At 36.9% G+C, this 17,416-nt stretch overlaps 2 protein-coding genes across 2 annotated transcripts; both read left to right on the forward strand.

Annotated features, from left to right (window-relative positions):
• The first annotated feature begins 349 nt into the window (after positions 1-349).
• On the forward strand, positions 350-2,527 carry LOC127898646 ((E)-beta-farnesene synthase-like). The gene is made up of 4 exons (XM_052433719.1): positions 350-512; positions 654-912; positions 1,050-1,437; positions 2,123-2,527. The coding sequence occupies exons 1-4, from the start codon at positions 384-386 to the stop codon at positions 2,349-2,351; spliced, it is 1,005 nt and encodes a 334-aa protein (XP_052289679.1). The 5' UTR covers positions 350-383; the 3' UTR covers positions 2,352-2,527.
• A 361-nt stretch (positions 2,528-2,888) lies between these two features.
• Positions 2,889-4,494, forward strand: LOC127898638 ((E)-beta-farnesene synthase-like). The gene is made up of 4 exons (XM_052434119.1): positions 2,889-2,905; positions 3,344-3,482; positions 3,567-3,818; positions 4,201-4,494. Exons 1-4 carry the CDS (start codon positions 2,889-2,891, stop codon positions 4,492-4,494), a joined length of 702 nt encoding a protein of 233 aa, XP_052290079.1.
• The last annotated feature ends 12,922 nt before the right edge of the window (positions 4,495-17,416 follow it).

Here is a 17,416-nt window from a genome sequence, read left to right on the forward strand (position 1 = left end):
TATTTCAACTTTTATATATTTATTTTTTATAGAGTTAGAGATAGGATTAGAGTGAACTCTCTATCATTACCTAAAAAAAAATCCTAAATTTAAAAATTTATGTAAAATGATCGCAGCTTCTTAATATGTTGAGATAACGGTCCAAGAGTATTTTATCATATGATTTAATAATGGATCCCGCAATCAGATCCATTGATTTTTTTAATATTAAGTTTAATGATCCCAACGTAGGATCACTACTGAGCACATGACAAAGTACCAACGAAAGTGTTCCACTGCCTCATCGTTTCTCTCTATATATAGAGCATTTGTGTCATGAGGTTTTTGCAACTCCTACTCTTAAAAACAAACTATAAAGTTGTATTTGGTTTGTCTGAAACGGAATGAAAGATATGTCTATTCCACTTCTAGCAGCAGTTTCCAGTTCAACTGAAGAAACTGTTCGTCCCATTGCAGATTTTCATCCTACTTTATGGGGAAACCATTTCCTGAAATCCGCTGCCGATGTCGAGGTAATTAAACCATTGCAATATCAAAATATCTCATTAATTATCAGAGAAGTGAGCCCAATCGATCTACAATCATATGTCATATATAATCGTTTGTTAGACACACGTAATGCATTAATATTAAGTAATTTCTTGCGTTTGCAGACAATTGACGCTGCAACTCAAGAACAGCACGCAGCACTGAAGCAGGAGCTCAGGAGGATGATAACCACTACTGCCAATAAGCTTGCCCATAAACTACACATGATTGATTCAGTACAACGATTAGGTGTCGCTTATCATTTTGAAAAACAGATTGAAGATGAATTGGGAAAGTTATCTCATGATCTAGACAGTGATGATCTATACGTTGTTTCTCTTCGTTTTCGACTTTTTAGACAGCAAGGAGTTAAGATTTCATGTGGTATGTCATAGTTTTTCATTTTGTTAATTAAATTATTTATGTTAATTACAAGATTATTGCTAATTATCAAATTAAATTCAAGCATGCACACTAATCAAGACTAGCTCGCCTTTAATTCTTTTGAATATGGTCATCAGATGTGTTTGAGAAGTTCAAAGACGATGAAGGTAAATTCAAGGAATCATTGATCAACGATATACGAGGCATGTTGAGTTTGTACGAGGCAGCATACCTAGCAATTCGGGGAGAAGATATTTTAGATGAAGCCATTGTTTTCACTACCACTCACCTTAAGTCAGTAATATCTATATCTGATCATTCTCATGTAAACTCTAATCTTGCTGAACAAATACGTCATTCTCTGCAAATTCCTCTCCGTAAAGCAGCAGCAAGGTTAGAGGCAAGGTATTTTTTGGATATCTATTCAAGAGATGATTTGCATGATGAAACTTTGCTCAAGTTTGCAAAGTTAGACTTTAATATATTACAAGCAGCACACCAGAAGGAAGCAAGTATCATGACCAGGTAACTTCAGATATATATTCTTTCAACGTGGAAAAGCCTATTATTGGTGTTGTTTTGAAATGGGAGATTGTCACTTTCCCTAAAAAGAGAAATCATATTTACCACAGTTGCCCCCCTGTATAATCAAAGACTCAACGCAAAATATCTTACAATAGTTAATTATTTATTTATTAACACCCAAACCAAGATCTTTAGTCTGCAGTAAAATTTTTATGTATTCTAGATTTGTCAACAGTGGTAGTGGTTGTAGTTTTTGTATATTATGTGCTTGTTGCTAATAATAATAATAATAATAGTAATAAAAAGTTATAGTGTTTGGAGGATAATGTGTATAATGAAAGAGTAATGATACAATTATAAAAAAAATTTAAGAATGGATGTGATATAAATTTATAAATTAGATGAAAATACAAAACAACAAAAATAAATCACATAAATTTTTCTCTCTTTTTTTTTAATGAAACAAATTTTCCAAATATAATATGGAAGATTTACAACTTAAAATTTTTAACTTTTTTCACTTATCCCTCGAGTTTTCATATTTCCTTGCTACCTCCTTAAAAGATGAAACCAAATTGTGTTCTTGTTTGTATTTTTTATATACTACAGAAGTAACGATTGTTATAGTGACAACTTTATAATGTAGCAAAATATATATCTAATTAGATTTAAAATTGAATTTCAGGTGGTGGAACGATTTAGGCTTCCCTAAAAAGGTGCCATATGCAAGAGATAGAATAGTAGAGACATATATCTGGATGTTGCTGGGAGTGTCCTATGAGCCCAATTTGGCATTTGGTAGAATTTTTGCATCCAAAGTGGTGTGCATAATATCCATAATAGACGACACATTTGATGCTTACGGTACTTTTGAAGAGCTCACACTTTTTACTGAAGCAGTCACAACGTTATAAAACCATATACATCCCTGTATAGCAGTTGTTAAGTTGCGTTATCTGTAATCTATAGGTTACAATAACCTAAATAATGGGGACATCATGAGTGACTATTAGGGTTGCTGCATTTTATACATGATATAACTTAGCAAGACCCCATGCCTATATAATAAAAGATTATTATCGTTTCATTACTTCAAAAATTATAAAATATCAAATAAGTACAAGAAGTATTGTTCCCCCATCATTTTACTACTATAACTTTGTAAAACCTTTTATTTTACTACTTTTCTGTTAGAATCGTTAGCTGACTAAAAAAATATTAATTTTATCCCTTAAGATAAAACGCACAAAAGAGGTATCCGATAGTATACATAAAATTATGAATAATAGATTTAAACATGAATTGTTAAATAATAGTTTTAACTTTTAACCATATTTTTTTGAATAACCCTTGATTTATTGCGACCATAAAAGTAGTGAATTGACAATTCCCACTGGAAATTTTTGCCCAAAAAAACTCACAATCTATTCTAGAAGAAAAAAAAATTAAATATGGAAGTGTTGATTCTGTAAATAAGCTTTAAGTGTTTTTTTAAAGAATAAATTGTGTTTTTTTAAGAAAAATATCCAGGAGTATTTTGTTAATGACCATTTTTATGGTTAAGATAAATTTAGGGTTATTCATAAAGTCATGGTTAAAACCATTATTTTATAGTGAAAGGGCATGCCAATAATTTTTGTCTATTATTTGATACCCCTATTTGTGTATTTTATCGTAAAAGGAACTAATGATTTTAACGGAAAAGTAGTAAAATGATAGGAAATGATACTTCTTATAATCATTTGATATTTTACAACTCTTGAAGTAAACGATAATAACCCTATAATATAATTCTTTGATTGGATATTTGATTCATAATATACTTTTATTAGAAATAAATTAATTGTATTGCTTATATATTTTCTTTAGAACGTGCAAATATAACGGTTATATTTGATTTTTTCAGATGGGACATTGGCCTCATCGATACACTGCCAGAATACATGAAATTTATTTTCAAGGCACTCTTAGATATTTATAGAGAAGCTAAGGAAGAATTGGCAAAGGAAGGAAGATCGCACGGCATAGCATATGCAAAACAGATGGTAAGCAATTACTTTATTAATAATCAATTTCATGTTATATGATTTTGCAAGGTGATTATTATTAACTTGGGTTATGTTGCTCAGATGCAAGAATTAATTATATTGTACTTTACTCAAGCCAAGTGGTTATATAAAGGTTATGTTCCAAGCTTCGATGAATACAAATCAGTTGCATTAAGAAGTATCGGTTTACGTACGCTAGGGGTCGCTTCCTTCGTTGATTTGGGTGATTTTATTGCAACGAAGGACAATTTTGAATGCATTCTTAAAAACGCTAAGAGTGTTAAAGCGACAGAAACCATTGTCAGGCTCATGGATGACATAGCAGGTTATAAGGTAAATAATACTCTTCATTCTACATTATAATTCAATTTAATAAGACTATATTCACCACTAATCTCGAAGAGAAATATTGTAACGTATCTTAAGGCGTGTCACCATAGTATACAATTTCTTTATCTATTTTAAAGGTAGAGATGTGGGTGAAGCCCAAATCAATTTTTCTAACACCTAGCTTCTCCAGATTCAAACTTAGAAATTGTCAATAAAATAAAGATTGTTGAAAACCATTCGGCCTTTGCGGCTGCATTTCTTTTCAATTCTCTTTAACACATAACATAACATATATGCCCAAGGAAAAAAAAAATTTGCTAACTGATGAATTTTATTTTTTTTTTTGGGTTCCCTTATAACCAATTCATATGCATCCGTGATGTAGTTTGAGCAAAAGAGAGCACATATTCCCTCGGCAGTTCAGTGCTACAAGAATCAACATGGTGTCTCCGAGGAAGAGGCGGTTAAAGAGTTGTTGTTAGAAGTTGCTGACAGTTGGAAAGATATAAATGAGGAGCTTCTCAACCCAACGACTGTCCCGTTACCTATGCTTCAGCGGATTCTTTATTTCGCACGTTCAGGCCATTTGATGTATGACGATGGTCATGATCGCTTCACCCATTCGTTGATGATGAAACGCCAAGTTGCCTTGTTGCTGACGGAACCCCTTGCGATCTGAAGATTAACCTCAATGCTATTGATTTTCCATCGGGTATATTTGAGCAGTTGTAATAAATGAAGGTCGTGCTGGCTATTTAGCTAGCTACTCATGCCTAGCTAGAAAATGTGTCGCCAAATAACTGTGGTCCTTCTAGTTAAAAAATTAATAATAAAATATTTTTCTTCTAATTTCTTTATTATTTTATAAACATTTTCTTATAATAAATATATTGTAAAACTTATAAATAGTCATATTATTGGGACCGAAGAAATTTATTCTTATAAAAAACTTATAACTCAATAGAAGTATAATACAAAAATTATTATTTTTGTACTACTAAAAAAATATGTTTTTATCACACAAATTTTTTAACATATATCATTGTGTCATGAAAATATTATTAAAATATGACACTTTCCTAATGTATAATGTTTTTGTCATTATTTAGTGATAGATTTTTGACAGAAACATATACGCTATGAAATTATGATGGCTACATGTCATGTAATATTATTTTATTTTTTAAATAAATTTAATTACAAAAATACTACTCTTAAGTGACAACGTTTTAGATTTTGTTTTATTAAATATAATTTATTTTGAATTACTAACAACACGTGAAATAGTGCCATTTATTGATAATTTAAATTATTTGATTACTTTAATTACAAAATTGCCATTGTTAATATTTAAATTATTCTTAAAAATTAAAAATAACAAAAACGATGTCGTCTGGTTGCTGTAAATATATTAAACTAACAAATCAACACCTAGCAAATTTCCAGAAGTGATAAACGAATTGAACCTTAGTGTCACGGGATGAGTGTTTTGCGCAGCTAACCCGTGCGGCACTTAGACAACTTTGCCGAATGTTGCTAAGTAAGCCTAGAGCTTCTCGAACTAGAGAAGAGAGCAATTGAGCCAAAGAAGAAAACTTGTATTGCACAAAGAGAGAATACAATGCTTGGGTTGCTTACAATGCTTGTTGGATACAAATGCCTAATGCCATCCCATATTTATAGGGGAGGCTTGCCAAACTCTAGAGATTCTAGAGAATTCTACATGTGCTGGAATTGTATAAAGTATTCTAGAATATTTACATGTTCACATGTGCTAGAGTTGCCTAGAACCTTCCGGAATTGGGCCAAGCTAGCACTCTTGGCCTTGTGTTGGCTGTCTAGCCCGAAATTGTGGGCAATTGGGCTAGCGAATTGGGCGGTCCGCAACATCCTCCCCCACCTAAGCTCGCGGCGTCCTCGTCACGCTTTCATGCTTGAACCTTTGGATGTGCTCAGCGAATTGCCACAAATCATCTTCACGTTCCCAAGTGGCTTCACTCTCGGGGAGGTTTTTCCACTTCACCAAGTACTCGCTATGTGCTGGCATGCCCCTCCTCGAAACCGTGCGGTCCGCAATGATGTAGTCCACATCTTTGTCAACGGGGTGAAAATTGCAGTTGGCGCGTGCCTTGATTCTCCGCGACTTGGTTCTCCCATGTCTTCGTGATATGGCTTGAGAAGGCTCACATGGAAGACCGGATGGATCTTGAGTCTTGGCGGAAGTTGGAGTTGATACGAGACGTTGCCCACACGTCGAACAACTCGGAAGGGTCCCTCATAACGCCTCACTAACCCCTTGTGAACTTTCCGCAAAGTCTTGAATTGTTGGGGTAGGAGCTTGATCATGACTTGATCACATTCCTTGTACTCAACATGCCGTCTCCTTGTATTTGCCCATTTCTTTATTTTCCTCGCAGCTTTGTCGAGGTAGGCTCGCGTGATGTCCACTTCCTCATGCCATTCGCGGGCGAGCTTGTGTGCCGTGGGGCTTTTCCCTCCATAAGTCGAGGCTATGGCATTGGGGGGTCATGGGCTGGAATCCCATGATGATCTCGAACGGACTCTTGCCCGTAGCCTCGCTTCGCTGCAAGTTATAAGAAAATTAGGCGATGTCAAGTAGTTTCGCCCAATCCCGCTGATGAGCGCTCACATAATGCCTCAAGTACATCTCGAGGAGGCCATTGATGCGCTCGGTCTGCCCATCCGTTTGTGGGTGGAAGCTTGTCGAGAACTTGAGATCGGTCCCCAACATCTTGAAGAGCTCCGTCCAAAAACGCCCAGTGAACCGAGGGTCTCGGTCGCTCACAATGCTCTTCGGAACTCCCCAAAGCTTCACAATGTGCTTGACGAATAGGCGGGCTGCCTCATCCGCTCTGCAATCGATTGGTGCGGCAATGAATGTGGCGTACTTGCTGTATCGGTCGACAACGACCATGATGCTTCCACAACCTTCAAACTTAGGCAGCGATGTGATGAAGTCCATGGAGACACTTTGCCATGGCCTTATTGCTAGTGGTAGCAGCTCCAACAATCCCGCTGGGAGTTGATGATCCACCTTGTCTTGTTGGCACACAAGACAAGTTAGCAAATATGCCTCGATATCGTCCCTCATGTGCAGCCAAAAATACGAGGCTTGGACTAGTGCGGTGGTGCGCTCGATTCCTGGATGACCAGCCCACTTGGAGTCGTGGCACTCCTTGATAACTTCCTTCCGCAAGTTTCCCCACCTTGGCACGAACAGCCGATCTCCCTTGGTGAGGAGGATGCCTTCTTCTTGCCAAAAGCGCATTGTCTTTCCCTCGAGCACCTTCTCCAGCAAATCCTTTGCTAGCGGATCTTGTTGGAGGCCTTCCTTGATGCGTGAGACAAGGTCGGACTTTGGTTGGCTCATGCTAAGGGTTGCCAATTCCGCCTTGCGGCTTAGAGCGTCCACAACGACATTGGCTTTCCCCGGTTTGTACTCGAGCCGATATTCGAATTCCGTAAGAAAATCTTGCCACCGTGCTTGCTTCGGACTCAACTTCTTTTGAGTTTGGAAGTAGCTTGTCGCCACGTTGTCCGTCATGATCGTGAAATATGAGCCAAGCAAATAATGTCGCCACACTGTTAGACAATGGATGATGGCTGTCATCTCCTTTTCTTGCACCGTGTAACGGCGTTCCATGTCATTTAGCTTTTGACTCTCGAACGCTATGGGGTGGCCTTCTTGCATAAGGACTCTTCCTATGGCGAAATCTGAGGCATCCGTTTGCACTTCGAAGGGCTTTTGTGGTTCGGAAGGGTGAGGACTGGTTCCTCCGAAATTGCCTTCTTCAACTCCTCGAATGCGCGTTGGCACTCTTCGGACCAATGCCACGTTATGTTTTTCTTGAGCATATCCGTCAAGGGTGCCGCCTTAGCTGAATAGCCCTTGATGAAGTGACGGTAGTAATTCACTAACCTAAGGAACGAGCGAAGCTCGGGCACTTTCGAGGGAGGCTCCCAATCGAGGATGACCTTTACTTTGACATTCTCCATCATGATCTTCCCGCCCGCAATCTTGTGGCCAAGGAACTCCACCTCTTGTTGGGCAAACGAGCACTTCTCTAGTTTGAGGAAGAGCTCATTGTCTCGAAGTACTTGGAGGACTTGTCGCAAGTGTTGGGCATGATCCTCGAGCGTGGTGCTATACACCACTATGTCATCCAAGTACACGACCACGAAGCGGTCGAGGAATGGTTGGAGTACCTTGTTCATGAGCGTGAAAAATGTGGCGGGTGCATTAGTAAGGCCAAAAGGCATTACAAGGAATTTGAAAGACCCGTACCTTGTTGTGCATGCTGTCTTCGGTTCGTCTCCCTTGGCGATGCGCACTTGGTAGTACCCGGAGCTCAAGTCAAGTTTGGTGAAGTACCGTGCTTTGCTAAGCTGGTCGAACAAGTCCGCAATCAAGGGAATCAGATACTTGTTTTTGATGGTGATCTTGTTGAGCGCTCTTAGTCGATGCACATCCGTAGCGATCCATCCTTTTTCTTTTGGAAGAGGACCGATGCACCGAATGGGGCCTTTGAGGGGCGAATGTAGCCTGCGTCCAACAAGTCTTTGAGTTGTCTCCGCAACTCCTCTAATCCGGGTGGCGCCATACGGTAGGGCGCCAAGGCTGGTGGCTTCGCGCCTTGTTCCAGATCAATCGCATGGTCTACCCCTCGTCGAGGTGGGAGCTTCTTCGGAAGTTCTGGAGGCATCACGTCCTTGTACTCATTAGGACGGTTTGAACTTGCGGAGGGACTTGGCTTGGCGAAGTTCCGCTATTTCCTTCCTTGTTTAGTTCCCGAATGGAGACCAAGAAGCTTGGGTCCTTCTTGAAAGCCCTTTTGAATTGCATGGCGGAGAGTGTCTTCTCCTCGGACTTGCCTCGCTCTGTGGGTACCATGCATGCTTTGCTCCCGTCGAGGATGCTTAGGGAGTTTGTAGCAGGCAGCGGGAAGGCATGGACTTGGTTGAAGAATTCCATGCCGAGGACCATCTTGAAGTCATCCATGGGCACAATGGAGAAGTCAAGCTTTCCACTCCACGTACCAAGTGTGATGTGCACGCCTTGTGCGATCCCCGCAATTGGCTTGGCGGGTGAGTTTACTGCTTTCATTGTGCCTCCTTCCTTGGTGGCCTTGAGGCCTAAGCGCTTGGCCTCATCTACGGACACAAAGTTGTGCGTCGCTCCCGTGTCTAGCAGCGCGCGAACGGACTGACCGTTTACCTTTGCACTTACATACATGAGCCATTTCTTGACGAGTGCGGGCTGTTGGCGATTGAGTGCGCCGAGGCATTGGAGAGAACCCATGCTGAGTTGGGGTTCTTCCGCGGACATTGTAGGGTTGCTCTTGAGTTGGGCAGCAAGAGCGTTAAATGACCTTTTCTCCGGACAGTCGCGTACCCAATGAGGACCATTGCATATGAAGCATGGGCTTCGCGGTTTTGGCTCCTCCTTCTTGCCCTCCGATTTTCCTTGCCCGCTCTTGTTGCTAGGCGGCTTTTTCTGCCCCCAATCTTTGCGATTGTTGCCCTTGTCCTTGCGACTCTCTCCCCCACCTTTGCCTTGGTTGGCCTTTTTGTCTTTGGATTGGGTAGAGTATTCGGTGAGCGACTCCGCAACGGCGATGGCGTCGTCAAGTGTCTGAACACCACGCCTATCAAGCTCGGTCTTGGCCCAATTCTTGAGGCCATCTTGGAAGTAGAAGAGTGAATCATTGTCGGACATGTCGCTTATCTCCAATATGAGGGTAGTGAACTCGTTGATGTAGTCCCGAATGCTACCCGTTTGCTTGAGGCGACATAAGCGCGCTCGCGCTTCTTTCTCCGCATTGCTTGGGGCGAACTGCTTTCGGAGTTCTTGCTTGAAGTCGGCCCAAGTGTCGATGGCGCAAATGCCCTTGCCCATCTCGCCATGCTTGCGACGCCACCATAGTTGTGCAGCGCCTCTAAGATAGGTGGGTGCAGTGCCCACTTTCGATGCCTCATCTCGTACACCCATGGCATCGAAATATTGATCAAGCCCAAATAGGAAGTTGTCCACGATGGTGGCATTTCGTGTGCCATCGTATGTGTCGGGCTTTGGCACGTCAATGCGGCGCGCATCATTCGAGTTTGCGGAAGCTGGACTAGCGGAGAGTGTGCGCTTGTGCCATGCCCAATCCGAGCGGACTTCATCCACTTCCGCACGGACAGCGCGTAGTTCATTCTGAACAAAACTACGAAGTTTGAGCAACTCATCATGAAAAGAACGAAACTCACCTCGGAGAGTGTTCGCTTGCTCTTGGATGAGAGATTTTGTTGCCACCGTGAACTCGGCGTATTCCCCCTCGAGACCGTCCACTCGTTCCTCCAATCCCTCGAGGCTATCTTGAGCGGCGGACAATACGATTTCGAGTAGTCACAAGAGGCTCCAACGCATCTACGGATGGGGCCTTGGACTTGCCGCGAGTCTTGCCTTGGGCACGTTCTCCCTCTCGGCCGCGGCTTGGTTCCGGTGGAACATCCACACCAACAACACCCTCTTGTGCTGGATTCTAAGGGTTGGCCATTGCTCGTGAGCTAATTTGCGTGCGTGCAAACCTTAGCTCTGATACCACTTGTCACGGGATGAGTGTTTTGCGCAGCTAACCCGTGCGGCACTTAGACAACTTTGCCGAATGTTGCTAAGTAAGCCTAGAGCTTTTCGAACTAGAGAAGAGAGCAATTGAGCCAAAGAAGAAAACTTGTATTGCACAAAGAGAGAATACAATGCTTGAGTTGCTTACAATGCTTGTTGGATACAAATGCCTAATGCCATCCTATATTTATAGAGGAGGCTTGCCAAACTCTAGAGATTCTAGAGAATTCTACATGTGCTGGAATTGTATAAAGTATTCTAGAATATTTACATGTTCACATGTGCTAGAGTTGCCTAGAACCTTTCGGAATTGGGCCAAGCTAGCACTCTTGGCCTTGTGTTGGCTGTCTAGCCCGAAATTGTGGGCAATTGGGCTAGCGAATTGGGCGGTCCGCAACATTAAGATTTGCTTCCTCACTCTCTTCACCGCTCCTTCTCTCACCTGTAATAGTTGAAGGAATTGAACCCTAACCCTAAGCCTCATTGTAGTCACTCAGACTCTACATCACAAATCAGCCTAAGCCTCACAAAATTTCTTAATTGAAAAAAATCCAGAGCCCTTACAGCATCACAACTGATGGAAACCCTACGTCAACAAACTCGACAGTCGTCAATCAACTGTCGTTGCAAGCTACTGGTTGCTCAACAAGCCCCAATTTCTCACTCAATAGTCGTCACTCAAACGCTGCCATTTCCTATTCATTATTTGCTTTATCTAAATTAAAAAATCAAAATCACTTGAAAGATGTTGGGCTACGAGAACATGAGGAGCAAATATGTCGAAAAATTCGAGGTAGATTTGGAAGGCGGAGAGGGGGAAACGCTTTACCCCAGTCTCAGCTACGGAGAGAACCTGCTCTGATGGGGTTTCATTCTTAAGGTGTGCGAAATCTTGACGGCCCAGATCGTTTTGAGTCTTTTGACCACTTTGGTCTCCTCAATCACTGTTCTTTACACTCCCGTCAATGATCTTCTCAAGGGCAATTCTAGCCTTCTCCTCTTCCTCCCTGTCCTCCTCTTCATCTGTACGTTTCATTTCGCTTAATTCATTATGCGAATTGGTTATCTTAGTAATTTTGTTAATTTAATATTTCGCCGAATTTTATGTGTGCTTATACTGAAATTAGGTAGGTATATACTTGGGAATGCTGTTAATTGATGATTAGCACAAACGGTTTCTTTTGTTTGCTTTGTGTTGTCCTTATTGATTCTATCGTGCTGAGTTTGCTTGGTTGGGATTTTGATGGAATTTTCAAGTGATGCTTGAATCCTTAATAAATAATTAAATAATCCTTAATCCAATATATTAATTTAGGAAAATTCTACGATGCCGTAATTAAAATTACGGCATCGATGCCGTAATTATTATGAACCGTTAGATTAAATCAACGATTCACAATAATTATGAAATAATAAAATTTTTAATTTAATTAAATCTAATCGGTTATAAGCCGGTTAAGTACTTTTTAAAGATAAAATTTGACCGGTGTAAGTTTAAAGGAAAAAAAAAAGAGGATTTACCTTTTAAAGAAATAAAAAATTAGAAAGGGAAACTTCCGTTCATATTTTTCATTAAACCCTAATTAACGAATTCCTAAAGAAACCTCTCATACGTCTACAGATTGCAGCCATTCTTGAGTTGATTTTCTGTCTTGATTTTCTATCTTGTTCGAATTGCTGAGTCTCTACTGTTGCTGCCTATATCTTGGTTTGGCCATCGTCACCTGTGCAAGGTAAATTTAATCCTCTGTCTCGTTCGAATTGCTAAGTATTTTAGTTTTCTTTCATGGTCATAATTTGTTCACGGCATTGAATCTAAGAATTAAGAAGTCGCTGCAAGTGTTTGGGTTTGCATAGTTTTATTTCGTAGTCATAATTTCCGCATTTGTTCACGGAATTAAGAAGTTCCAGTGCACTCTTGCCTTTGCCTCTTGAGAAAATTAGAAGCTTTGCCAATAGCAGTAGCAGTGGCATTAGCAGAAGCTTTCCATATTCAATGCTCTGTTTAGATGCCTCTCCAGTTGCTCATCTAAGCTTTTCAGATCAATCTGATCTGCTCTCACGAACCCATCACTGCTTTCTTTTGTTCTTTCTTTCAAGGGTCCTTCTGTTCAAATCACTCCCTCCTCCTCTTTCTTCTTCTTCTTCATGTTGATGACATTCAGTTGTTATAACTTGTTGCTGTTGTTGGAGTTATTATTTCTCTACGAGAATTTGCTTGTCAAAATTTCTCAATAGGAAGGAAGCGAAGAGTATGCAAACATTTTTTTTATTATTTTTCTTTTCTATTGAAGCATGTGGGCACATGGCATTGCCTGAACACAGCATGTGTTTGTGACCCACTTTCCTCTTCACAATTATTATTATTATTATTATTGTTTTGTTTTTTCTTTTTTTTTTCTTCGATTTTGATTGGCCATCAATTTTTTTTTGGGTGAACGATATAGAGTGCTATATGAGTTATGCTAACTGTTGTGACCTTGATTTTGTATTATTGTTTGCATTGATTTTGGTTGATAAACAAATGTGTGGTGGATCATGGATGGATGTATGGATGAGGATAATAAATAAATGAAATATACATCAGACACAAGCAGATAAATTAAAGGTAATGGATCATAATTCAGAAACTAGAAGTGGGTTTTTGTCTCAAATATAATTGAAGTGATAGAGAATTATGTGAAGTTGCAGAAAAATTTTGGGTTTGAAATGCTTTTGTTTCTAAGCAAATTTTTTGCTGTATTTTGGATGATTTGCTGCTGTTTTTGGTTAAATTTTTCTGGTGTTTTGGGCTTCATTTGGTGCTATTTTTAGGTTAAAATTTCTGCTGTTTTTAGATAAATTTACTGCTGTTTTTTTGTTATATTTTCTGCTATTTGCAGGTAAATTTTTCTGGTGTTTTAGGCATCATTTGCTGCTGGTTCTGGGTTAAATATTTTGCTGTTTCTGGGTAAATATACTGCTATTTTTTAGTTAAATTTTTTGCTGTGTTTTGGATAAAGTTTCTGCTGTATTTGGGATGATTTGCTGCCCTTTTTGGTTAAATTTTTTTTGGTGTTTTGGGCTTCATTTGGTGCTGTTTTTAGGTTAAATTTTCTGCTGTTTTTGGGTAATTGGCTGCTGTTTCTCAGTTTATTTTTCAGCTGTTTTTAGATAAATTTACTGCTGTTTTTTGTTATATTTTTTGCTATTTGCAGGTAAATTTTTCTGGTGTTTTGGGCTTCATTTGCTGCTGGCTCTACGTTAAATATTTTGTTGTTTCTGGATAAATATACTGCTGTTTTTCAGTTAAATTTTTTTGGTGTTTTGGGCTTCATTTTGTGCTGTTTTTAGGTTAAAATTTCTGCTGCTTCTGGGTAAATTGACTGCTGTTTTTCAGTTTATTTTTTTGCTATTTTTAGAGAAATTTAATGCTGTTTTTGGGTTATGTTTTCTGCTATTTGCAGGTAAATTTTTCTGGTGTTTTGGGCTTCATTTGTTGCTGGTTCTGAGTTAAATATTTTACTATTTCTGGTAAATATACTGCTATTGTTTAGTTAATTTTTTTGCTATTTTTGGATAAATTTTCTGCTGTATTTGGGATGATTTGCTGCTGTTTTTGGTTAAATTTGTTGCTGTATTCATTCTTTTCACAAATACAATCACCCAAAAATCACTCAGCCCAGCAGTTGCAAGTCCTTTGGTAAGATCAATCATTAATCAGATATAAACTTTTAAGAAAATATAAAACCTCAACGACAATGACAACTTACCAATCTCCTCATTAGGCCTGGACAGCGGGCCCTGGCACCACAAGGCAATCCCTCACTGCATCTTATAACAGGTATTCTGCTCAATCACAAGCTTGCCACTAAAATCCCCTTTCATCCAGCTTAGAAGCCACATGATCAGTATCTCCGAGCCTTACTAGAAGCGAAAGAGTGAGAAAAGTAAGGGGGCAGAAAAAAATGGCAGAAACCCTCAGCTACTTACTTGCAAATATTAGGACAAGATCTTACCAGATCTAAAATGATTTTCCAGATTGCTTACCTCGCGCGATGCGCGCCAAACCGATCTGCAAAGTTTTGAAGTTGGAAGACAGTTTCAGGGTTAAAACTAGCGGATGCTTTTGGTGCTCTTCTTGGTTTCTTCCACAGCCTTACCATCACCAGAATCTGAACGGCAATCTGCATCTCATCTTTTGGTGCTCTTCTTGGATTCTGGTTCGGATTTGGTGAATCTTGGCTTAAAATTTAGGAGATTTAAGACAGAAATTCACATTTGGGAATGAACATTAAGGGCGGACAGGGCGGTGCTTTTTGTGTTGATTTTTTTTTCTTCTACAGTGACGTTGAGACTCAATGGGAAATGTTTTTTTTCTGCCTTTTATTTTCAAAAAAAGGGAAAAAATAGATAGTATAAAAAAAGTTTTTTTATAATTTTTTTGCTGTTGATGGTGCCATAATTGTTATAATATTGAATTGTTTAATAAATAATAACTATAAAAATATTTTAATTAATTATTATAAATTTTAATTAGGTAATATTAAATAAATAAATTATAATAAAAGATTAATAAATTATAATGAATTATAATAATATTATAATAAATAATAATGAAATAATTTCATACTAATAATAATAACAATAAAATTATAAATATAATAATATTTTTACGAAATAATAATATAATAAAATATTAATAATAATAACTTATTATTATAATAATTATTATAAAGTTTGATTACAATAATATTTTCATAAATAATAATCATAAAACAAAATCATGAAATTAATAAATAATAACAATAGTGAATTAGTAATCATAATTATAATACTATTTTAATAAATATGATGATGATGATGATGATGATGATGATTATTATTATTATTATTATTATTATTATTACCACCAATTGACAATAATCAACAAAGGGCATTTAAGAAATTATGATAATTCATTCCGATTTCAAGACAAATTAAACACATCGATGGAAATGAATCTCATTCCGACTTCAATTTCTACAACTCAAATAAATAACTTATTCTTATTCACATTCTTGATTCTGATTGTAGCTCGTTCCGATTACTGATTAGTAAATGCACCATGAGCAGATTATTGTGGTTTAATTGAGTCTTTTTTTTTCAAACCTAATTAATAATTAGTTTGGGTTGGATAAATTATAATTAACCAGTCTAACCCAACCAAATCTATAATAATAATAATAATAATAATAATAATAATAAGAAGAAGAAGAAGAAGAAGAAGGATAATGATAATGTGTTAATTCTTAATTGTAAAATTATAAAGACTTAAATGGCTTATCTAATTTTTTATTCTTTTTAATTTTTTAATACAAGAGGCTATTTCATTCTTGCATCTGCTGCTCTAGACTACAATTCCAAAACCAAAATCACACTCTCTTATAAGTAAATTTATTATTTTATAAGATTAATATAAAAGTAAGTTGGTTTTAATTTTTTTTTATTTTTTTAGTGAATACTTAATGGCACATAATTATATATCACTTTCATTTTATTTTTGTATATGATGCTAGCTAATTATCTAAAAAGTCTTAATTTAGGATTGGAAAAGGAGATGCACGAGAAATAAAGTCTATATGTTTTTTGTGGAAATTTTCTTAATTTAAAGATAGTTAATTTATTAACTTTCTTTACGTACACTAGATAGTGAATGAAAATTTCATGTTATAAAAGATTTATATTTGATTTTAATAAGTTTCATTTCAAGTTTCATATCATTTTTATTGTTCAATTTAAAATTTTGATTTGACCTTCAACCTAATCAACTTAACCAGGCGATATAAGGTTTGGGTAGAATTGGGTTAAATAAGTTTATTTAGTTAAGTTGAATGAATTTTATCTCAGCTCATTAAAAAGTAGACCAGGTTAGAATTTCACTAACCCTATCAAACCCAACTCATGCCCACCCTTATATCATTCTATCTAAATCATAAAATGTCAATAATCCAACTCTTTAACCATTTTCACGTTGGATTTAAGTTGAGGCAATTGACTTAAACTAAATAACCTAAATTCCAAATAAATGTGAAATAAGACAAAAATATTCTAAACCACACGTATGACTCGTAGATTGAAGGTAAAACGGGTAAATTAGCGTTAGAGTGGTAAATTGGTCTACAAAATTAAAATAAAAAATAAAAAATAGTAAAAAAACTAGTAAATTAATGAAAAAAATGGTAAATTACTGTTGGAATTGTAATTTGCACGAAGAACTTGTAAACAAAACAAAAACTTATAAAAATGACATAGAACTAGTAAATTCACATTAATTGTGAAATAAAACAAAAAATGTGTAAATCACACATAAAACTCGTAAATTAATGAAAAAAAGGGTAAATTAATGTTGAAATTGTAATTTGCACGAAGAACTTGTAAACAAAATAAAAACTTATAAAAATGACATAGAACTAGTAAATTGACATTAATTGTGAAATAAAACAAAAAATGTGTAAATCACACATAAAACTAGTAAATTGATGGGAAAATGAGTAAATTAATGTTGGAGTTGTAATTTGTACGAAAAACTTGTAAACAAAACAAAAACTTAGAAAAATGACATAGAACTAGTAAATTCACATTAAGTGTGAAATAAAACATAAAATATGTAAACCACACATAAAACTCGTAAATTAATGAAAAAAAGGGTAAATTAATGTTGGAATTGTAATTTACACGAAGAACTTGTAAACAAAACAAAAACTTATACAAATGACATAGAACTAGTAAATTGACATTAATTGTGAAATAAAACAAAAAATGTGTAAATCACACATAAAACTAGTAAATTGATGGGAAAATGAGTAAATTAATGTTGGAGTTGTAATTTGTACGAAAAACTTGTAAACAAAACAAAAACTTAGAAAAATGACATAGAACTAGTAAATTCACATTAAGTGTGAAATAAAACATAAAATATATAAACCACACATAAAACTCGTAAATTAATGAA

The sequence above is a fragment of the Citrus sinensis genome, chromosome 9, assembly GCF_022201045.2.
Source record: "Citrus sinensis cultivar Valencia sweet orange chromosome 9, DVS_A1.0, whole genome shotgun sequence".
In the NCBI taxonomy this organism is placed as follows: domain Eukaryota; kingdom Viridiplantae; phylum Streptophyta; class Magnoliopsida; order Sapindales; family Rutaceae; genus Citrus; species Citrus sinensis.